General features: G+C 46.1%; 1 protein-coding gene across 1 annotated transcript in view; it reads right to left on the bottom strand.

Moving 5' to 3' along the window:
- GGT7 (gamma-glutamyltransferase 7) overlaps positions 1 to 24,257 on the bottom strand; it is a 49,196-nt gene that overhangs the window by 5,645 nt on the left and 19,294 nt on the right. Inside the window, exons 5-13 of the mRNA XM_032769660.2 lie at positions 23,762 to 23,829; positions 22,500 to 22,573; positions 20,220 to 20,413; positions 12,320 to 12,407; positions 10,806 to 10,933; positions 5,596 to 5,684; positions 3,327 to 3,479; positions 2,603 to 2,720; positions 1,424 to 1,561 (exon numbers count right to left, since the gene is read on the bottom strand). Of these exons, the coding sequence (XP_032625551.1) occupies positions 1,424 to 1,561; positions 2,603 to 2,720; positions 3,327 to 3,479; positions 5,596 to 5,684; positions 10,806 to 10,933; positions 12,320 to 12,407; positions 20,220 to 20,413; positions 22,500 to 22,573; positions 23,762 to 23,829 (1,050 nt within the window). The remainder of the gene's footprint in view (positions 1 to 1,423; positions 1,562 to 2,602; positions 2,721 to 3,326; positions 3,480 to 5,595; positions 5,685 to 10,805; positions 10,934 to 12,319; positions 12,408 to 20,219; positions 20,414 to 22,499; positions 22,574 to 23,761; positions 23,830 to 24,257) is intronic.

The raw sequence follows: 24,257 nt of genomic DNA, 5'->3' as shown, positions 1-24,257 counted from the left end.
GATTTCAGGAAGGTATGTGCTAAACTGAACTTTTGTTGGGGATAAGAACCAAAATTCCACTCCCATCCTCCTGCAGTTCTCACAACACAACAGTTCTATTTTCTACAGTTCTTTAAGAAGATGGCCTTTGAATAGGTTGTAGGAGGTCATACAACTTTTATGGAGGTTGCTAAGATTCTGTTTTCCCACATTTCTGAGAGCCGTCATCAGAGAAGGCACACAGTCTTGTTCCAGGGCTTGTCTACACCACACTAGCCTGTTGTGAACTAACTGGTCATATGGACCTTGGTACCATGCACGAAAAGCTCCATAGTTCTGTACGTTCACACCCTACCTTGCCGCATACTAACTAGCTATGTAGACAGCCCTAGTGAAAAGAACGGACAAACCGCAGCAAATGTAGCTTTAGATTACAAATGACCGAGGCCTGCATGGCTCAGAGGACTGATCTGACCATTTCTAGATTACCAGTTTGGATCCAGGCTGACTAGTAGCAACAGAAAGTTGTTGCTCATTGACACCAGTTAATGTTTTTGTTGGTAGCTTCAGCAGAAAGTACAAATATTAAATGGGGGAAACAGAGCTCTTCTTTCTACGCTGGTGACTCTCCCTCTACGTCAGATGTGAGATGCTTTAGGACAGCAGGTGGGGGAAGAGGAAGTTTAACCTGTGCTCACACAGGGTGGCTCGACCATATATGAGCCAACAGCTTCCACTGGACTATCAAACCTGCTCCTTTAGCTCAAGTAGTAGAGACTCATGCTTTTAGACCCACAGGTCCTACATTCATGCCCTGCAGATGACTCAACCAGGGGTATCATTACAAGTGAAACTCATCTTCCACGTCACACCACTGCCCATGTTTTACCAGAGGACTTCAGTCTTCATGGGCTGTTACCCTGAAGCAGAACTAAATGCACATTAAGACAATATTTTAACCTCTTCAAAAACAGGAATTGTGTATTTCATGTTTGTTCTGGTAACCAATGTGTTGGTGTAGGAAACCCCCAGGGCAGAGCATGGGTAGGTATAATAGGCCAGGGGCAGCCACTGCTGCAGGACACTGAACTGGGGCTGCTCTGGCCCCAGGCTGGCTGGCATGCCTGGGACTACTCCGGTTGGCACTTGGATTAGTTGGCAGGCTGGAGCCGGCCCGGGGCTCCTCTGAAGGCGAGGATGGGGAGGACGGCTCGGGTTCTGGCCATCCAGGGTTTTCTCTGGTTGTGGGAAAGGAGAGGCGGGGGGTTCAGGGCTCTGGCCGCAGGGGCTCATGCGGAAGGGATGGGGTTATGGGGCTAGCCTCCCCGAAGGAGCGGTCCACCTGCCGCCCATGGGGCAGAGAAGGCAAATGCTGGAAGATAGCTTGGGCCTTCCCCATTGCAAGTGGTTCAGCACATGTTCAGATGCAGCACTCAAAACTGACCTGCGTGATGCTGCTCAAGGCTTTGTGGCCATTGTCAGCTCCCAGACAAAGATAAGTCCCACACATCCCTTCAGATGGTCGAACAATAGTGGGCAGTAAAAAGGACAGGGGTCTTTTTCCAGGCTGAATGAGATTCCTCTGTTGGTGAATAAAATACCCCCCGAAACTAGTAAACAGATCAGAACAAAGATTTTCCATAGCCCAAATTGCTTATGTTAACTAGTTTCTCTTTTCATTTCTGAGTCAATAACTCTAGTACAATTGCCTTGATTGTGATGCCGTTCTCACTGCTACGAGAACATAAGAACAGCCACACTGGGTCAGACCAAAGGTCCATCTAGGTCAGTATCCTGGCTCCCAGCAGTGGCCAATGCTAGATGCTGCAGAGGGAATGAACAGAGCAGGTCATCATCAAGTGATCTAGTTTATTACTAGTTTACATTTATCTGATACCCTTCATTCCAAGGCACCTGAAGCCCTTTACAAACTATATACAGAAGTAATTTTACCCACTACTAAAATGCAGCCACCTCTGGAGCGGAAAGTGGCAACTGTTTAACAGTGCATAGCAATACCACTCAACAGTTTAGCACAGGAAGTGACCAGCAGTGGTCAATGATGTTCTCTGCCTGAGACCTCAGGATGTGGTTTCCATTGTCTATCTCTTTTTCAACCTGGAGAGCAATAATTTTCAAATATAATCCTTAATTCCAGTCAATATAATGTGTGATCAGCCTGGGGGAAGTGTGCTTTCTATATGGCAGCCATGCTGGACTCTATATGGTTTCCTTGCAATACTATGATATTTCACGTAGCCAGATCACACAAACAGGTAACCTCCTCCTGTAGTCTATATTCTATTTCTCTGCTGGATACAGGGCCACCCAGGGGGGGGAGACTAGTGGTGCAATTTGCCCCAGGCGCCACAGGGGCCCCCACGAGAATATAGTATTCTATAGTATTGCAACATTTTTTTATGGAAGGGGCCCCCAAAATTGCTTTGCCCCAGGCCCCTTGAATCCTCTGGGCAGCCCTGGGTGGATAGCATGGAAAGTGAAGAGAAAGAGAGAGCTCAGCCTGCATAAATAGCCTCTCTTTTTTATTGAGGAAATTATTTAAGAATAAAAAGAGTTAAGACCAAACGAGTTCAAATTCAGAACTCTTCATGGAATTCATTACCAGGCCAGGAGAGGAGTGGTTCAGTGTACTATTCAGCCAGGAAAAATCCAACATCTGACTGTTTAGAAGGATTCCAGAGGGTGTTATTATTCCACTTCCAAATGGACGGTTCAGGGAACTGAAAAGGAAGACAAAGAAACCTTGTGAAAAACCTTCCAGTAATTCATATAACACTCCAAGGCTTGGTACTGTCAGAGCACGACCCCAGATTCCCCCTTCCACCTTGGTGGAGAACCTTCCATAGGTTTTTTTTCAGTGTTCGTGAAAGGTGTCAGCTGATAACGGCAGAGAATGAAGGTCTCTGTGTATCTAGGGAACAGGTACAGCATGGGTAGCTGCAGTGCAAGATTCTTCCACGCAGCCCTGTCAATGGGCCTGGAGCCGTCACCTCTAGATGAGAAGCTATTTCAGTCTTCATGCTCCTGTCATCTTGGGACTCTCTGCTAAGGATGGCAGGTAGAGGTGGAAATCTGTGATATGAACACTCATTGGGAACTAGTCTAAGACCACCAAGTTATTTCAGATAGGCCATTGAACAGCCATAGATGGCAATGGCTTTCAATTACCAAGGATCTAGGCTGAACCCCTGAGTGTTAGGTGATGGGAATAGGTTTGTCATGACCAGTCTCCAGAGTCATTCCTCTCACCACCACACTGAATGAACTTTCTTTTCTCTGCTTTCCCATCTCTAAACCCACCGGGGCTGAAAAACTGAATCCTTTACCTTACAACTGCAACAATGTAGTCATCGGGTCCCATAACAAGGACCTGGCTAGCAGGGGGGCTGCTCTCTATGGAGAAGTGTGGAATATTGATACCAGAAGGGAAGGACTGGGAGTCGTTAATGAGCTGACGCAGGAAACCTGCCTTTGATTTACTGCAATGACAAGAGAGAATATGGGGGTGAAAAAGCAGTGAGCTTAGAAAGCAGAGCATCTCCTCTTTAGGACACATCTAATATATAAATCCATTGGGCAGTATTCATCACAGACCTGTCCGACATGCCTGGAAGGAATGGAGGTTATTCAACTGTACTGTGAAAAGCAGGTTCCTCTGGCGTATCAAATGGAAGGAAATGAGACGTCTTAGCCACCGCATCAGGGAGGCAACTCTGTGGTCATTGTTCTGGACCATTCGTTAGTCAGACTGTAGGCTGAAGCACCCGCCCCGTTGCCTGGAGTTCAGTGAGGTTCAATGGATGTGTGGTGAGTGAGAATGATGGAGCATCACTATGACTTTACCATGGAGTCCTGGTCCATGATTAGGGATCCTGGGTGCTACCACAATATAAATAATAATGTGAAGCTGCCAAAAGGAAGGAAGGTGACGGCTGCCTCAGGTCTTTGTCAGGACATCCTAAGAATGGATACACATAGCCGTGTTGTGAAAAAAAGCTGCAGTATTACCCTACTATGATTTTTGTAATCAAATGGATCAGGCAACCCCTGCCAGCTTGGAACACCCCACCTTCTTAGAAGGCATTGATCCTGCAATACATTAATTTATCTCCTACTAACTCAGTGAGGCAGACATTACTATGCTCGTGGCTATAAATGAGGTGGGAGGGCCTCTGGAGAAAGAGAATCTAGTTTTTGGGGTCGGGAAGGAATTTTCCTCCAGGGCGGATTGGCAGAGGCCCTGGAGGTTTTTCGCCTTCCTCTGCAGCGTGGGGCATGGGTCACTTGGTGGTGGATTCTCTGCAGCTTGAGGTCTTCAAACCACAATTTTGAGGACTTCACTAACTCAGTCATGGGTTAGGGGTTGTTATAAAAGTGGATGGATAGGGTTCTGTGGCCTGCTTTGTGCAGGAGGTCAGACTAGATGATCATATTGGTCCCTTCTGACCTTAAAGTCTATGAGTCTATGAGTGTGAGCTGAGCAGCCTTGAGGGAGGAAAGCTAGGAGCATTCAGGTCTGGGAAGAAGGTTGAGCTAATTTTATGTGGTATTATTGTTCATTTCTTTGTTAATAAAGCCAAACCCCAGGAAGGACTTTGCACAGCGTATAGGCTTTCTTTCACAGCAGATTGGGAAAGGCTTTGATTGATAGGGGTCAAACGAAAGCATCACATCCTGGTTACAGTTATATTTGTAGTGGGGTTGGGCCTTTAGCCTCTATTTTCATGAGTTTGTACGTAGGGTACAGCATGGTTTGTTCCTCATCAAATTATGTCCACACACAACATGATTTAGGCACAGCTCCTAATGGTGTCACTGTGCTTTGACGGTATTCAAGAAAGAGCTGTAGCATGTCTGTGCAACTGGAATCAGACCTTAGCATGATTCCTCTGATGTGTAAACAAGACTTTACTTCACTGTGTTCTTGTTATACAGAAAGGCCTTGTCTACATTAGCAAAATTACCCATTGTTGCCCATACGGGTTAGCAATGGCTGCAGCCGAACCAGCACTGAGCATGGTGCATCTGCAAGTGTAGACATTGACGAAGTGCATCCAGCACCACTGCATTAATCATGGCTAAAACCTGCTTTGAGATATGAGAGACAATGTTTCAGTCCCAGATTTGGCAGAGAGCATTAGGGAGACAGGAAGCATTATTCTGGGTGTTGGGGGAAGGAGGGATCACAGACAGTGTCCTTAATGTACAACTTCTGATTGGCACTGGATAGGCTCAGATGGGAAGTAGGTGCCTCTGCCTGAGCCTCAGAGAGGGATTTTAGAGGGGTAAAAGTGGATGATAAACATCAGGGTTATAGAAAGAATCTAAATTAGCAAACCACACTGCAACTCCCCAGAATCTGTCAGGGCTAAATTTGTTTTTGCTCCTGTGAATACAGACTGTGAAATAAGTGGATATATTGGTCACCTCTGAATACAGCACAGCTCATGCTTCACAAGGCCCTTTGAGAACTGGCCTTTCATCAGTGAAACATAAAGACACACAGAACAAGGACCAGATTTCATTGTACCACAGGATTATTACAATGATTCATATTCATTTGTTCACCAAAGCGTTCCTCATACTCAGACGTACCTGACCATGTCGTCTACACTATGGTAGATGGATGCGTCACCGACTGGGTCTCCCAAGCTGTTAGCTAGGTCCAGTGCTATTTTTAACGTCTAAATTGAACACAAAGAAACAAAGAGAAACATTTAGGTGGCCCTGGAAGTCTCACCTTCCACTGTCCAGATGGAGAGTGGCACTTACTCTTCCGGCATGTTGGATCCAGCTTCTATTTTGCCCCAACTTCCTGCCCAGTAATCACCATCTTGAGCAGCAAGCCTTCACGGGTATTATAAAGTGTTGTTGCCTCAAAGGCAGATCAAGCTGATGAAGACATCCTTTCCACCAGGCCAGGTGTATGAAGCCAAGATTTCTTGCTACCCCTCAATGAGCAGAAGTAAAGGGTACAGACAAGACAACCAAGGGACATGAGCTTTACATTGCAGGCAGCATTACATGAAAGTGAGGTATACCCAATAATATTTGTACAGCTGATGGCCATGGTGAAATGTACGTACACACTATCTGTTCATCTGACTCATGCTAGCACACTCCCATGTAAACAGGTTTCAGAGTCTCCAACGAGAAACTGCAGAATTGGAATTAATTTGCAAACTGGACACCATTAAATTAGGCTAGAATAAAGACTGGGAGTGGATGGATCATTACACAAAGTAAAAACTATTTCCCCATACTAATTTTTCCCCTACTGTTACTCACACCTTCTTGTCAACTGTTGGAAATGGGCCATCCTGATGATCACTACAAAAGTTTTTTTTCTCCTGCTGATAATAGCCCACCTTAATTGATTAGTCTTGTTATAGTTGGTATGGCAACGCCCATTTTTTCATGTTCTCAGTGTATATATATCTTCCTACTGTATTTTCCACTGCATGCATCTGATGAAGTGGGTTTTAGCCCACAAAAGCTTATGCCCAAATACATTTGTTAGTCTCTAAAGGTGCCACAAGTAGTCCTTGCTCCCATGTAAGAAACACAACCATCAGTTCTATTACCTTCCCTCTACTTTCCAGCTGGTAATTACCACTTTCTGGAGCATTCATCACAACACCAAAAAATCATGCCGGATTCCCATGAGACTCCTGCTGAGGGAGCAGCACGTGCTCTTAATGCCCAGTTCCACCAGCATCCCATTGCCACAAAACAGGAATTTGGGGTTTTTTTGCTACCCCTATTTCTAATTATATGTCACCCATGTGGCTTGAATGGAAAATTTTAACCCCAGAACATTTAAAGGGCCAGCATTTTAAAAGCACGATGGAGACATGCATGGGTGGTGCATGATTCCTGCATTTGGGGAATCTGGGCATGAGCACCGGAAGCATCCTAGAAGTGTGTGTGTTGGGGCCACTGGTGCCTGGACCATGGCCCCACCCCCTTCTCCACCCTGAGGTTGTAGAACTGATTAATGTAATTGTTTTAATTGTTCACTTTATTAATGTCACTTCATAAGTAACGTTTTATGAATGAAACAACATTCATTCATAAAACCGGTTACCCCAATAACTGGCTAATTGACAATGAAGAAGCTTGTTAAGAGCCATACCATTCAGCCAGCTGCCCTTATAAATTTCACTTTCAATCCAATTGCTTCTTAAATCACTGAAACTTGCTGTTTCAACATTGTAACTTCTGCTCGCTGTTTGCCATTCATTATACTTGTCTACATTGTCGCTTCTGTTCACTCTTTGTCATTCCTTACACTTGTCCATATTGCAACTCAAACTCCATTTTAAAACGCTCACTCCATTTTGTAAAAGCCTGCTGTAATCTTATTAGTTTAGTTTAAATGTGTGAATGGGGTACATATGGATGATGGAATCAACCTTCAGTGCCAACCTGTCCTGTGAAAGGCTTGCCAACTACAGAAGCAGTTTCTCCTCCCTTGGTTTTCACACCTCAGCTGCTAGAAGAGGGCCTCATCCTCCCTGACTAAACTAACCTCGTTATCTCTAGCCTGCTTCTTGCTTACATATATATACCTGCCCCTGGAAATTTCCACTACATGCATTCGATGAAGTGGGTATTCACCCACGAAAGCTCATGCTCCAAAACGTCTGTTAGTCTATAAGGTGCCACAGGACTCTTTGCTGTCTGCAATTGACAGGTGATCAACCACACAGAACCCAAAGGCAGCGTGACACAGCAAGACCTAAAGACTCTGGATTCAAACTAAAAGCCTATAACAAAGATGGGTGAGATGGAAGACTCTGGGTAACGTTCTGCTGCCAACATGGAAGGGCAGACCCAGCCCTTCCTGGTGCCCGGCTTTCTGGCCAGTTAACCGCCATGAGCTACGATCCCAAGCTGCGAAATCACGGCACGGACTCAAGTTATGTTCAGGACTGGTAACTATACAACAGCTGCAGATCATCCGATGTGTGTGTGTGTATAGGTATTAAGTATTGGTCATAAATCAAATTGTGTTATAATAAATGTGGCATCTTTGCCTTAGCCCCCAAAATGATCCTGTGTAGTTTTGTCTGCATAACAAGGCCATCCCCAAGCTTGGCCTCCTCCCTCTGAGGCTCTGCCCATGCTCCACCCGCACTCCACCCCAGACTCCGCTCCCACTCAGCTCTCCAAGTCTCCAAGTCCCCCGCGTCTCTCCGCCCTCTCCCGCAAGACCCCCCCACACTTTGCACCTCTCTGCCCCTCCCTCAAGGTTCCCCTGCCTACCGCTCTTTGGCAGGTGGGGGAGGCCTCGGGTGAGGGGGCGGAAGGTGCAAGTGCTGGGCGGGGAACAGGCAGAGCGGGGGTGGGAAGAAGAGCAATGCAGGCAGCGCCATAGGGGAAGAGGATGACCTGGAGTGGGGCCTTGGGGCAGAGCATGAGCAAGATTATATGGGCTGGGCAGCCTTTCAGTGGCGGCGCTCCAAAGGTGTCCAGAGGAAAGTGCGCCACGTCCTGTTTGGGGAGGCTTAGCCTCCCCTGGCCTCTTATACCCGCCGCCCCTGGAGACAGGGCATCTTCATGAACACAGAAGCTTGCCAGGTGGGCCAAGCTTTCACACATGGGCAAAGAAGATGTACCACCAAGAGCCAACTCATCCACCCACGTTTGAAAATGCAGCCCTGTGTGTTTAGCTCGATAAGCTGGTTTCAATTAACTACAGAAAGAAGGGAGAAGTGTTAGCCCAGAGCTAGTGTACATGCACATTTTGTTCCCTTCCAAAACTGTTGTGATTTGACTCAGGTTGATTGGCAGCTTCTTAGAATCAGGACAGCTTTATGATCCATTGCCGAAGGCAGAGTTACAAGAACAAACGTGCTTTTCAGTCAAACAGGCCGGGGACAAAGACAATTTATTGGGAGATTTCAGCTTTAAGTTGGTGTTGCTTTCATTCTAGGTTCAACTCATTGCTTAATCCTTTAGATTTATAGCCCAAATGTCTATTATGTTTTGTCATGTGTGGTGCATAAACAATTCCTCTTTATGAGTCATAATTTATTTTCCAATGTACAATAAAAAAAAATTCACTGTTGGAAAACTGCTGCTTTCCACTAGTCAAGACACTACGGGAGGGATTTTCCTTTGTGCCAGCGAGCTAGCAGCCAAGGACAAGGGCTGTAAAAGCCCCTTAGTGGCCCAGAGAAGAATTCCCCCAGCTCCTCCAGAACAGGCGGACACAGGACAGCTAAGGCCCAGCCAGCAAGTCTTGCTTAAAGGTACTTTTCCTTCTGCTGCACCTAGCCTGCATCTTCTGTGCTGCATTTCCAGTGGGTGCAGCACAGAATCTCAGCCAACAGCTTAGCAATGCTGCAATTTGCTTTAAGGCCCCAATTTGAAAAACCTTACTGAGTGTGTTGTAGATGGCTACCAACATACCTATGCTCACAGATCAGGTAGTTAGGTGTGTATGCGGCTGCATACGAATCTGCAGTTATTTGCAGGGGCAAATTGCAGGCATAAAAAGGGAAATCAACAGTATTGGCAACCCCAAGCACTCAAAAAACATGACTCAGGCCCCCTAAATCAGGAGATTGGCTTAAAAACATGAGATTTAAAAAATAATAAACATTGGTTCTTTTTATTTGCGTTCTGGGTTTGGTGTTGATGGGGTGAACTTGGGTCACATTTTCAGGCTTTTCTCACAAGTATGAGGGCTAGAATTTATTTTAAAAAAATGAAAGCTGAGGCTCTCAAATAAACACGTGACTCCAGAACCTGGTGCTTTAAGGAAAAATAAATCCACACCAAATATTGCTAAACTTATAATAAAATTGCAAGAGTTGGTACCACTGGAACAAATTCAGGCCCCTTTAAAAATCAGGCCCCAAAATGTCTTTGCATTGCTACCAATATCAGAACAGCTGTGTTTTAAAGGTTGACTGCAAAGCCTTAAAAAAGATTTTTTTAAAATCACCCACTGTCATGTTTACAAAGTTACTTCTCTGACTATAGCTGCACTTTGAATATTATCTATTTACATCAGCTTATTTTACTCCAAATATCTGTTACTTCTCTGGTTACTGCTTCCTCCTCAAGGTACTGAGTTTGGATACAAATCCCATTTATGCCCTGCCTGAAAAGCCAAACGTTTCAGACCCTGCTCCAGACTTATACAGGTCAAACCTGGGAGTTTGGGCTAATGAGTCTAGATGAAGGACTGCAGAATTTGGTACCTAGGGCTTGAATAGTAAGGAGAGCCCTTTGCAAGGTGGTGAATTCCATCCTGTAGGGGTATCTATCTACACAGGGCTTACTAAAACTCCCAAAGTCCTATCCAGCAGGCACTGGGCTCACTGTAAAACCTGGGAAGGATTGAACAGAGCAGGCTTTTCTCTGGACTTCCAAATCCCAGTCACAAACATGAAGCATCTGCCCACAAGCTATAACACCCCTATCTCCTAAGAGTCCTCTGTTAAAGTCAATAACTAAGTGTCTTATTACACTGATCTAACAATGAGGAAACAGACAGAACTGTCCTCAGCTGTGGCAATGACTGCATACAGGAAATAAACGGCAATACAGCTGTTCCTTTGCAAGTTTTGTTCAAGCGAAAGGGGTTCAGATAATCAAGAGACTCAGGAGTACCCTACAGTACCTGCATATGCCTGGTACAACAGCAAAGTCCAGATTTAAATCTTAGCAGGCTGTCTTCCCATTAACCCCAGCGGGAGTTTCCTATGTAAATTCTCTGCACAATCTTTAGGGAAATAAAGCCCTTTTACATCAACACAGAAAACTCAGCCAAGTGGTTAGCCCAGTCTTACCTCTGCTATCCAATGGAGGGTATTTTCCCTGGTTACCTGGCTTGTGATATTAAAGCCCTCCAGGATGTTTAGAGCCGTGATCAGTGCAGGACCCACATGTGGAGGTGGAGGGCTGAGAACGAGGTGACCTGTCAAGGTGAGAGGAGAGGAATACAGCGATTCACATTAGAAGCTGCTTTGTCACAGTTTTCTAGGACTGTTCTATCTTTAACACTTTACTGTGAGCTGTCATCCGAGGAAAGGAAAACAATCATTTCAAATGTGGGAAGGTAATTATAGGAGATTTGAAAAAGATTTGTTAAAGGACAGGAGTCACAGGGTAGCTGGTCCCTGTGAGTAGACCATGCCCAGCTCCCCTGTGTCAGAGCAGGCGAGCCCAACTGAGACAGAGAGGACAGAGCTACACCTGAGCTCTGAAGGACAGTCGGAGGGTAGGAAGAGGAGGAGTGACTGAGGCAGGTTGTGCCTGGGGAGAGGAATCACTGAGGAGTGGTGCTAACTCTGGTGGTGGATTCCTGGGGAGGTAGCCTTGGGGCTGATGTTCCAGAAAGGAAACTGAGCTAGCAGAACGAGGCAGGGAGCTGCAGAGTCACCACTTGGCCACCAGTGGGTATTTGACCATCCTATTCCAATAGGATAATGGCCCATTTTTCTACTTTTTGATGATAAAGAAGACCTGGAAGGCTTTTTTCCTGCTTGTTTCTTACATTAGAAATTTAAATCTCGTCTATGTCCGAATGAGCAGAAAAAGAAGAAAGGATCGTTTGTTAAAGATTCAACACCTTTCCCCTGCAATTAAAGGATGAGGAAGTTAAGGGATGTGTGGCTCCTCCAAGAAAGACCTCTAGCAAAACAGAATGACCAGTTTTCACAGTTCTGTTATTTTTACGGTAAAAGAAAAACCAGGGGAAAAAATTACTCTCAGGCCTTCTCTATCCACCATAAAAAGGCTTAAAAGGGCATAACAGCATGTTTTTCCCCTTTGCAGACCACCTTTAAGGGCCATTTGAAAGCTGTACAAAACTCCTGGGCTATGACATGGCCTGGCTTACATCAGGTTACAATATGGCATCAACACATTGTCAAGATGTGGCTCTGTGTGATGACGTTACATCAAAATATCAGCACTTGCTTTCACAAGTCCCAAAGCTATCTGAGGGCTTGCCAATATCTCACAAGTGAGGATCAGAGAATACAGGCTTGTTCTGTCAAGGGAAACATGATCCTGTGTCAAATGTTGGAAGCATTCTTAAGTTATCGAGATGCATCACAGTCACCAGTTTGCAGCAGGAAGGTGACTGGGACAGTCTTAATGACCTAGGTGGATCTGTACCCTGCAGACACAAGCCAGTACTTTGACAGAGGTTACAGCTTAGTGGCTTTGCTGCCCCACACTCACTTCTCCCCTGGCTTTTGGGGGCAATTCAGATTTACAGTTGCTAACTGATGCTATCACGTGCCACAGGATGTAGCCTCCTGTGCACCGGAGAGGCAGGGCTGTCAGGACACCTTACCTTGATACACCGTGTGGACTGGATTCTCCACTACAGCATTGTAGTTAATGAAATCTTCTTCTAACAGGACTCCTCCATAGTTATGGACCTGAACAAAAGGGCAAGGCAGAGCAAATCAAAGCAGCTGAGTCAATGAGTTATTGCCACCTCAGTAAACAACATTGTATTCCGACTTTGGTTAAACACCAGTTCACCTCTTATTATGATTTTTGGCTCTGGTGTTCAGAGCCTAAGGGAGTTAGGAGCCCATTGAATTTCAACAGAATCTGAGTGCCTGACTGCCTTAGATTTCCTTTGAAAATCCCATCCTTTATGACTAAAAACTGCTTTAGTCCCTCCCCCTACACCTAAGTGTCAACACATTGAGAAGTTCTGTAGCCCAGTCCCTATAGCATGCCTAGGTGATGGACGTTATGAAACAGCTCTGCATCTCCCTCCATGGCATGATGGGGTGACAGGCACTGCTACAGTTCTGCAGACTTGGGGTGACCCAAGGGATGTATCTGATCCGTTGCCTTTAGTCTTCCTCCTCACATTTTCCAGAGCATGCACTTTGCTTGCTCATTCTTCGAAAGAGACCTTTCCCCCAGGTTCCTTGCAGCATAAGAGAGCTCTCTCTCCTTTCATCCTTGGTTCTTTTCCTGTTTATTTCTCAGTCTCCTCTCCTCTATAGCAATGCCAGTGAAAGAGGGACATCTGGCTCCTTTTATTTTTAACTCCTCCTATAGACTGCTTGCTGCACATATCACTTGGCCAAAGCTACCCCATGGAGTAATGAAGCCTGCATCTCAGCCCTGGAGCCCATTAGATACCTCTGCAGTAATCATCATTATAATGAGGACACTTGGCACTTCTCTAGTGCTTTTCATCTGAGGATCTCAAAGTGCTTGACAAATATTAATTAATTATGTCTCAGAACTACTGCAGAGACAGGCGTGACCTGAAATGTTCAGCTCTGGTTCTGCTCAGAAGTGTCTGGATGTGGGGTTTTGGTTCTGGGAAGACAATGCAATTTTTTTAAACAGTGAAGGTGATTGGAACAGATTGCCCAGGAGAGGAAGGCTGTTCCAGTGGTTAGGGCACTAGGACATGGAAAACCTGGATTCAATTCCCTGCTCTGCCACAGACTTCTTGTGTGACCCGGGGCAAGTCACTTAGCTTCTCTAAGCTTCAATCCCACATCTGTAAAATGGAGATAATAGCACTGCCCTACCTTCCTGGCATGGTGTGAGGCTAAACAGATTAAATATTGTGACATGCGCAGATAATACTGCCATGGAGGCCATGTCAGTGTCACACTCTGCGCCCCATAGTCACCATGGTGGTATAATTATTATATGTTTTGTACACAGTATGCCTTGTGAGAGATCATTTTAAAAGTTTCAATCTGTTGAACATTAACATCCTGTTAAATTGTATATGGTATCACTGTATAGGAAGTTATGACGTTTGGCTCTGAACGTGCCACTGAAACGTGTTGTGAGGTTGGGAACACCCACAAGCAGCTTTTCAGGTACAACAATAAAAAGGCCAAACAATGTTAATGGCCATTGAAGAGAATCAAACACTTACAAGGATCACCCCAGGAACTTTATACAATGGAAACCTCTCAGAGATCGCACGTACCCAAATGGAGACTGTTTGACTCATGTCCCAGCAAAAGATCTTTCCAGCAAGCTGGAAAAAGATATAAAAGGGGGAAGTGACATCATCATTTGGCCTCACTCGCCCTCCTGAAAACACCTGAGGAACAAAGACTGAACTGTGAGAATAAGAGTCCCAGGCAGGACAGAACAATTCCTGTCTGCGTATGCAAAAGCTATAATCTGTTTATATAGCTAACAGGGTGAGACACTGCTTGATTCAAATCCTATCTAGTTTATAAAGCTTAGATTATATTTTTGTTTATTTCTTAGGTAATCTGTTTTGATCTGCATGCTCACTACTTATAATAACTTAAAATCTATCTTTCTGTAGTTAATAAATCTGTTTTATATTTTTACCTACAACAGTGTGATTTGCTTGAAGTGCTTGAGGGAATCTGTTCAGGAACAAAAACTGGTGCTTTGTCCTCTCCACTTTGAGGGAGGGACGGACTGGATAATAAACGTATACTGGTCAACCTTTTGACCAGGGCAAGATGGTTCAGCTCGTGGTCCCAGCAGTGGCAAAGCCAGGTTTTAGCAGCAGGGGGAGTGAATACATAAAAAAGGCACCACCCGCCGCGAAGCAAAAAGAAAAAAACAAAACCCCAACTGACCCGCCGCCAAAGTGCCGTTGAAGACCTGAGCGGCTGAAGGACCCGCCACCGAAGTGGCGCTAAAGATCTGGAGCACTACCCGGAGCACTGCCAGGTGAGTAAAAACACCGGCAAAGACCTGGAGCGACGCCGGGTGAGTAAAAATTAAAAATTTTCTGCTCAGTGGGAGCAGCCACTCCCCCTGTTCCCCCCATAGCTGCGCTACTGGATCCCAGGCTGTGGAGCTGGGGGGAGAAGCCTTCATATAACTGAAGTTGGGTGTGTCCCTGCCTGTGTAAAGGTTTGTGTAAATGCAGGGCCGGGAGCAGTCTGCAGTTTGGCACAGCATCACAGTGAGTAAGGGAACCCAGACTGGTATGCCAGAGGGTTCCGCAGTACCTCAGTTCCAGGTTGTACCCCGGTGAAACCTATCAAAGTCAGTACAAAAGACAGAAAGGCAAGAGATGTGATGGATGCTCTGTCACTTGGCATCTTTGACTCAAGACCAGATGCCTGTCTTGAAGATATGCTCTAGTTCAAGTACAAATTATTGGGCTCAAGAGCGCTTACTGACAGGGAAGGGAAAGGCAGCTCCCTTCGCTACAGAAGCAATTGTGTGAAATTCCATGGCCTGTGTTTTACAGAAGGTCAGAGCAGATGATAATTGCCCCTTTTGGCCTTAAAGTCTGAGTGTGTGTACTCACAAAACCCTCGGACTCTTACAACCAAACACACACGGGCCTGGCTCCCTTCACTTACGTCCATATGAATGAGAGTAACTCCACTGAAGCCAATGGAGCGACACCTGTGTATGATGCGGTACGAGACTCAGGCCCATGGCTGCTCTAGCTAGTGCTTTGGTTTTCCACCTCAAAGATCAGACTAAGCAGACCCTGCAGTTTTGGGATCTGTTTTTTCGTAATGAACCACTCAGCATAGCGAGAGGATACTGGCTCAGGTGGAACCATTAACAGATGAAGCACAGGAGCAGGAGAGTTAATGCTTTCCCATGCGGGGCATGTTCATCTGGGACACTGTAACGAGGCGGTGTGGCTCCCCTCCTCCCCAGGGAGGGTCGAGCCCCGTCAATCATCCACAGGGGCGGGACCGCTGGGTGGAAGTCCCACCCCTCATATGGTCAGGCGGCGACCCGGAAGAATAAAAGCCGGGCCCCGGCCTTCAGTTGGAGCCCAGCCGCCGTCAGGAGCAGACGTGCCCACCGATGCTCGTAACTGGGAGGCTGCTGAGGCCGGAGGCCAGGGCCAGGAGCCGCCAGAGCTTCCCCGCTGTCGCTACAACGAGGAGCTACTGGAGCTTCCCTGCGGTCACTACAACGAGGAGCTGCCAGAGCTTCCCCGCAGCCGCTACAACGAGGAGCTGCCAGAGCTGCCCCATCCCTACTACGGCCCTGAGGAGCCCCCAGACCAGGCCTGGCCCGCATTTCCAGAGATACTACCAGACCTGCCGCCCAGCCCGGACTGGGAGGAACTGATGGTGCTGGACGTCCCTGAAACTGAAACCCCGGACCAGGTAGGAACAGAGGGGCATGTTGGAAGTAGCCCGGGGGCAGCTGACCCCAGTCAGGCTGCAGAGCTACCCCTGCCTATGTCAGTGTGTTTCGGTCAGGATCCCCACTGGCCACCGCTAGCAGTGACAGCCGCTACCAGGGCCCCGGGCTGGAACGCAGAGGAGTGGGTGGGCCTGCGTTCCCCCTGCCACCCGTAGCCGGGTGGCAGAATCCCCCTCTCCCCGGCCTAAGGAGACCACTGTGAGTGAACTATTGTAACTGTGTTTGGTGCCCCGCCCGAACCAAGGGCTGGGCCCCTTTTGAATTTGCCACTGCTCTGCCCTGCCTCAAAGGGCCAGAGCTGATAGAACTATTGTTACTGTGTTTGGTGCCCTGCCCGAACCAAGGACTGGGCCCCTTTTGACTTTGCCACTGCTCTGCCCTGCCTCCAAGGGCCAGAGTTGATTGTACTCCTGTAACTGTGTGGTGCCTCGCCCGAACCAAGGGCCGGGCCCCCCTTTTGACTTTGCCACTACACGGTCTTCTTCCCAGGGGCAAACTTCCCAGGGTAGGACCGCGGGTCCAAGGATCAGATCCTAGACGACAGTGAGGCCGGTGTGGCTCCCCTCCTCCCCATGGAGCGTCGAGCCCCGGCAGGAACTCGTTTACAGGCACAAATAGCCTGAAAGGCACATGCAAGTCAGGGTTTGCACTCACATGCAGCGCAGCATGCATACGCATCATCTCATCTGCCTAAAATGTGCAAATTCCCACCTACACTTTCTGCATTAGGAGGGAAAAATGGGATCCGGTGTCTTGCAGATTTACCCGACTGCACATCTTAAATGTCATTTGTTCAATCAGAACAACAAACCACTTTAAGCTTATCTGTGAGCTCAGTACTTTGCTCTTCTGTGCAGAGTAGGTTTTAATAAGAAGCTTAACTCTATTGCCTGGCATATTTTTTTGTGCTCCTAATCCTTTGCTTTACTCCTGTTTACAGAGCTCCCCCTTTGCCTGGCAGCCACTTCTTTGCAATTCTGCAGCAGCAGAGGGTTTGGGGGAGGGTGGTTAACGAAACAGGGATTAGCACAGCATAGAGATGTGAGCTGTTCCCCCTTCTTGGAGATATGGAGAAAGGCCCAAGAACTTGTTGCAAGTTCTGTGTGATTACTCTACAAACAGCAGCTTTTCACACTCAGGCCATGGCATTTTGGGAACATTTGCAAAATGAACGGAACCCTGGGAAGGGAATAACTTTCAGGGTCATATGGGAGGGATCATCACTCTCCAGTGAAATCCGGAAGTGCAACTTTTGTGCACATGCTTTATTCTTTAGTGCTTATTTTAACACAGATGACAAAGATAACAAAAATAGCAAAGAGAAGAAAGGTATCTAATCTGGAGTAAAAAGTCAATATCAGATTTTAAAACAAGATAGGCAAGATCAAAAGAGTAAAATATAACCAATAATCTTTGACAGGTTAAAGAGATTTGCCTATATTGTGAAACAATGGTCATTTTTCAGAGCAGCAGCCGTGTCAGTCTGTATCCACAAAAAGAACATAAGCTTTGAGCATAAGCTTTCACAATTCAGCCCCAGTTTGGAGTTCTTTGTAAAGAAAGATCATATGCTAATTGCCAGAATTATTCCTTTTCGGGAAAAGGAAGAGGAAGAAAAAGACCTAAGAAAAGCCCAAAAACTAAGTAAAAGAAGGTAGGAGGGGAATGGTAGGACAGAGAGGAGAGGGGGAAAAGGGAGAGAGGGAGGGGATACACTGGAAAGATGGGAGGGACTATGATCTCAGGGAACACTACAAAACACAAGGTTACCTGTTGGGTAAGGCTATGATTTAGTCATAGGTATTTTTAGTAAAAGTCATGGACAATAAACAAAAATTCACAGCCGTGACCTATCAATGACTTATGCTATACCCCTGACTAAATCCTGGTGGGGGGGGTGATGCTGCAGGGGGTGCCCGGGGGGCGGGGCTGCTGCTGGAGGGGGCACACCCCAGGGGGCTGCTGCTAGGGTGTTCCCCATGGCTAGCTGCACCAGCCACCACTCGGGTGGTCCCTGGGGCCAACTGCCCAGGGCCGACCAAGCAGTAGACAGTGCACCTGGCCCTGGAACCAGCTGCTTGGGTGACCCTAGGGTCAGCCACACTGGCTGCTGCGTAAGTCAAGGAGGTTGCAGAAAGTCATGGAATCCGTGACTTCTGCGACATCTGTGACAGACACGGAGCCCTATTAATGAACAATTTAAATGATTATTCTGATACTTCCAGAAATGTGGACCATACATCCGTACACTTATCTATTGGTTCCATTGCCGCCAGGCTCCCCAAGTCAGAGTACCATTCTGCGATAGTTGGGTGCACTTAGGACTGCCACCAGGTAGAGTTAAACATTTGGCTCTGATCAGAGCTCTGTGCAACCCACATTTTTTTCCAAGGATTTGAGGTTCCAAGATGGATTGGTTAGGCCTAGGATGGTGTGGCCAGCTTGCATTTCCACTAGGGTGGAGAGAAAGAAATTTCACTATTTACCTCAGTCCAGAAAAGACGGATCACAGGGCAATCCCATAATATGTGGTGTAAGTTTGCACTGAAGTGCAGCAATTTTAAACATGAAGTCACTTAGAAACTGGAACTTTTTGTCCTTGTTCCTTTTCTTCAGACCTCCCTTCCCGCTGTGGTGCTGCCGAAGCAGAGGGGACAACAGAGAACTTTCTGAACATGGTAGCCTCATTACAGCAAGTAGAACGCAGCTCAGAGCAGTCCAAGATGGTGACTGAATAGCTGAATGAGTCATTGAGCACAGGCTCTGAGACCACAAGCTATCATGACCTCTTGTTTATGTATCAGCATGGCAAAAAATAATACATGCTGCTTCCCTAGTGCTGTTCGCTGAGAATCCCAAAGCATTTAAAAAGCATTAGCTAAGCATCACAACAGCCCTGCTTACTATCTCCCTTTTACAGATGGAAAAACTGAGGCACAGAGCAATTAAGCCCCATATTTTCAAAAGAGCCCCCTAATTTTGGTTAGCCAATGTTAGACCCTCTGGCCTGATTTCCAGAGGTGCTAGGCATTTGTACATCCCACTGATCTCAGCTGGGGAAGTTGGTGCCTAAGTGACTTGCACAAGGTTACGCAATGAGGCAATGGCAAGGCCCAGGAGAAAACCCAGAATTCCTGACTCATAGTTCAGTTTTCTAACCAAAAGATAATGCTCCCTCCTTTATAAATCAAGCCTGTATTTATAGGACTGCAGGAATCTCCTGTCTATAGAAGTTACTAACATAACAAAACTAAAGCAGAGCAGCTGAGTAATGAATTGTGAGTGTGGGCAAAGGCTGGGTAGCACTGGCACCTCTCTCAACCTCAGCTTACACAAAACCACATCAGTGCTCACCAGGGAAAATTTGGCTACATTAACTATGGTTGTGACTCTGACTCAAATGCTTTGAAAAGGTTCACGGAATGGGGTCTTCATGGTGAGGACTTTCACCTCAAGGTCCCCAGTTCAAATACCCCAAAGCTGTTACTGACTGAAAGTCATTACCATCTGATAGCTTTTTGGTGTGCAAAGAGTTAGTAGCATAATTTAGTGGCCAGCTAGTAGCCACTAACTGGCCACTAAATTTGATGGTCAAATGGAGGATTGTTCTCTAAGGCCTTCCAGCACTTTTCCTAGGACCTAAATTTCCTCCAAAACTTTAACAATTCAAACCTTACAGACTAGTCCTATCAAATGTAATAGGGATTAAACAAATGGGGTTCTCCAGACATGACTGTAAAAATCTATCAAATTTAAGATAATTAGATCCTTTCTGTAGTTTCTCTGGGACATTTTGATAGAGGAAAGAGTAGTTTTCACTTTCATAGGTGATAGCGCCACTTCATTAGTCACTTACCCTGGTTTAAATTGGATTAACTCCATTGAAGTCAATGGAGTTGCACAGAGGTGGGAGAAAAACTGAGCACCAAATTTCTATTTTTAATCACTCAAGTCAAAACTGGCTAGTACTCACCCTCAGGATGCATCCATCCACATTTAAAACAAAGAACAGCTAGGTGGCACCATTATCTGTGCAAGGTTGCACTAACTATGCAATAATCCATGTCCAGGTAAGTACAGACATAGCTCACCTCAGTAATGATCTCCTGGGTTAGGTTTCCATCATAGAAGGCTGAGACCCCTTCTGAGCCAACGAGATCCAAAATGGTGGCTAGATCAACTCGCCTCACAAACATTCCAGGCAACAAAGGCTGGCCATCTGGAAGGAAAGTCTCTCTGAATTTGTCAGAGTAGTTCAGCTCCTTCAGTTCAGTGATAGCTCTGGCTGTAGCAAGAAAGGTAACAGCAGTGTTACAGGAGGAGACCACCTAGGACATTCAGATCACCCCCAGAGACTAGCTGAAGAAGATGGCCGCCAATGACGCATCTGCAGCCTGTATAGTTCTGCTCTCTGGTTTGTTAAGAACGGTGTGTGTGTGTAAACATGGGAGGGATTCCCATCCATTGCCCTCTTTGAAAAGTGACAGATAGTCATGGATCATGAGGGCAACAGGATCATCATGTGACCAGTCAACAGTAGGAGATGGGTTGTCTTGTGGCTATAGTGTGAGATTTGGATTAGGGGTCAGGATTGCATTGCTAGATCTGCCACAGATTTGCTGTGTGTCCTTGGGAAAGACACACTGGTCTGCATTTGTTGTGCACGCTTGAGTGCACATAGTGCACTTTCCCACATTGTATATGGAGAGTGTTTGATGCATGAACATAAAGGCAAGCATAAGTGTGCAAGTCCCCTGCCTGGAGTTGGACCAGTAGATCCACACGCACTGTGGCTGGCACTAGGAGGTCTAATTTCCTTCTTGCTCTCCCAGCCTGGCCTGTTGCACCTTGAGCTCCATCCACTAAGAACTCCACTGCTAAAGGCAACATAGGAATACCCAGTATAAACGCAGTCCCTGCCTGCTACCAATGCTCATAAGAACATAAGAATGGCCATACTGGGTCAGACCAGCAATGGTCCATCTAGCCCAGTATCCTGTCTTCTGCCAGTGGCCAATGCCAGGTAGTTCAGAAGGGAATGAACAGAACAGGTAATCATCGAGTGATCCATCCTGCCATCCACTCCCAGCTTTTGGCAAACAGAGGCTAGCAACACGTCAGAGCATGGGGTTGAATCTCCACCCATCCTGGCCAATAGCCATTGGTGGACCTATCCTCCATAAACTTGTCTAATTCTTTATTGAACCCTGTTATAGTTTTGGCCTTCACAACATCCCCTGTCAATGAGTTCCACAGGTCGACTGTGCGTTGTGTGAAGAAGTATTTCCTTCAGTTTGTTTTAAACCTGCTGCCTAGTAATTTCATTGGGTAACCCCTAGTTCTTGGGTTATGTGAAGGAGTAAATAACACTTCCTTATTCACTTTCTCCACACTAGTCAAGACTGTATAGGCCTCCAGTATATCCCCCCTTCATCATCTCTTTTCCAAGCTGAAAAGTCTCAGTCTTTTTAATCTCTCCTCAGACTGAAGCTGTTCCATACCCCTAATCATGCTCCATTCCAGCTGGTCAGCCTTCTTTGGGTATGTCTACACTGCAGCTAAAAACCTGTAGCTGGCCTGTGCTCATTGACTCAGACTCATGGGGCTCTGGTTGCAGGGCTGCGTAACTGAGGTGGAGACATTCGAGCTGTAGGACTCTGTGAGGTGGAAAGGCCCAGAGCTCAGGCTACAGCCTGAGTCCAAACGTCTACACCACAATTAAAAAGCCTCGCAGTCTGAGCCTGACAAGTCCAAGCCAGCTGGTACAGGCCAGCTGTGGATGTCTAATTGCAGTGTAGACAGATCCTTTTTGACACAGTCTGGCCATCTGCAGCCTCCCCAGCAGAGGGGCCATGCTCTAGTGAATGTGCTAATGTAAAGTGAATCAGGACTCCAGCTTCAGTTCAGGAAAAGTCTAATGGTAGCATAGGAGTGTCCATCCAGAAAATTATGGGAAAGACTTGTTTGAACATCAGGGTGAGAGGTGCCTCAGTAACAAGCCAGATTAGATCAGATAGATACATGGATTTGCACTGCACCCGCCCGCACTATCAATGGGAGAACTCGCAGAGACTCCAATAGTGCAGGATCTGACTCCATGTTTCCAACATGCTATTTCTAACGAGAGATAAGCCCAAACCAAAGAGTCCACCTAGGAAAGATCCACTCTGGATCTTTCATTCTGTGCTGTTCAGATTTCTAACCCTGATGCAGTGCATTTCCCTGTCTGAAGAGCATTAAATTCCAGGAAGTTAACCCCCATCCACATTCCAAACACATAAATGCAGTCCCCTTCTTCCTTAACATATGCAGGAGGAAATACGTCCTGGCATACATCACATAGGACCCCTTTGCTGCGTTAAGGTTCTCACCCAAGTCATGCGTGACATTGAATCCATCCTGGGCAATGTTGGCAGCAAGACCCAAAAGTTCTGACCATGGGAGTCTGGCGAAGAAGAAAACACAAAGAGAAATTTGCATTTGAAATGGAGCACAGTAAAAGTAGAGCTGTCTTCAGGGGACTAGCACTGGGGTTAGGACAGGGGTAAAGTCAGGATATGTTTTGTTGGAACTTGGAAGTCTCTTTGTTGCAGCCAGAGAACAGAACTGAGACACTGCCCCCATCTCTGTAGCCTTGGGAAGTCACTTAACACCTCCTCTCCATGTTCTAGCTATAAAATGAAGGTAATAAGATTGATCTACTGCACAGGGGTGGGTGCAAGGATTCATTGAGTAGAACTGATCAGAAAACCCAATACTTTCCATGAATGTTTTTGAATGAAGTGGAAAAAAAAAATCATGTGAAAATTTTTGCAGAATTTTTTTAGAAAATGAAAACCAGAAAAAAGTCAGTTTTTGAAAAAAATTCTTTTTTTCATTTTAAACCCACTTCCTCACTTATTTTTCCCCTGCAAATGGCAGATATTCTATTCTATTCTATGAGAAAAAGGGATGGATCCCAAACTTTTCAATTTTAATTTCTTTGTCAAAAACCCAGAAAATTGAAACCAAAATGAAATGCTTTGTTTTGGCCAAACATCCTTTTAGTGGAGGGAGGGGCTTGGAGGGGTGGGAGGGAACAAAATCAATCTGTTCTATTAGTTAATTAGATTTTTATCTAAGTTTGGGGTCTGGTTTTCACAGGGCTCAAATGCCCTTAGCTGCCACTGAATTCAATGAGAGTTGAAGTGCTCAGGTCATCTGAAAACTGAGTCATAGACATGCGACTGCAGGCACATCTGTGATAAATGCACATGCAAATCAGTCCTGTGATTGCATTTGTGAAATTCTGAAAACCCCAGCCAGTGTTTGTAAAGTGCACTAGGGACAAAAAGTGCTGCACTTCAAAGGGAGAGATCTGGAAAACAACACGTCCCAAGGGAAAGTGAATCAGTAGCCTATCCAAGAATATCAAGAGAGTCCTGTTGCAGGGTGAGCTGGGGGGCAGAGCTTACGGGGCCCTGCCAACAGCAAGATCCTATGGCCATGGAACCCACACTAAAGCTGAATCTGCCACTGACCAGAGATTACAGTGTGAGCAGCTGACAAGTTGGAATAAGTGGGTGTTTTTTCCTGCAACACCTTTCAGTAGAGTGCACTCTGTGCAGAGCTAAACCATATGAAATATTCTTACCTTCCATGTGACTGATGTGCCTCGTGCATCCCTTGTATCATGCCTGGCACCCCCACCAGGAGACCCGGCTGGACAAAAGAAAGCATAGAAAGGAAGAGTCAAGTCGCCCTAAGGACACTGTCTCTGATTACCATAAAGGAGAGGCCATTGCTCGTCATACAGAAGGGTCTTAGCATATTTTCCATATGAAGTGAAAGACGTTAAAGATGTCAGAAACGTAGGTACAAGGGTTGGTGACAACACAGTTAGCTTATGTAACGCCAATATTTAAAAAGGGCTCTAGAGGTGATCCCGGCAATTACAGACCGGTAAGTCTAACGTCAGTACTGGGCAAATTAGTCGAAACAACAGTTAAGAATAAAATTATCAGACACATAGAAAAATATAAACTGTTGAGCAATAGTCAACATGGTTTCTGTAAAGGGAAATCATGTTTTACTAATCTATTAGAGTTCTTTGAAGGGGTCAACAAACATGTGGACAAGGGGGATCCAGT

Source organism: Chelonoidis abingdonii, chromosome 14 (assembly GCF_003597395.2).
Source record: "Chelonoidis abingdonii isolate Lonesome George chromosome 14, CheloAbing_2.0, whole genome shotgun sequence".
Lineage (NCBI taxonomy): Eukaryota > Metazoa > Chordata > Testudines > Testudinidae > Chelonoidis > Chelonoidis abingdonii.
Note: the sequence above shows the minus strand (reverse complement) of the source record. Positions and strands in the feature narration are given on the sequence as shown.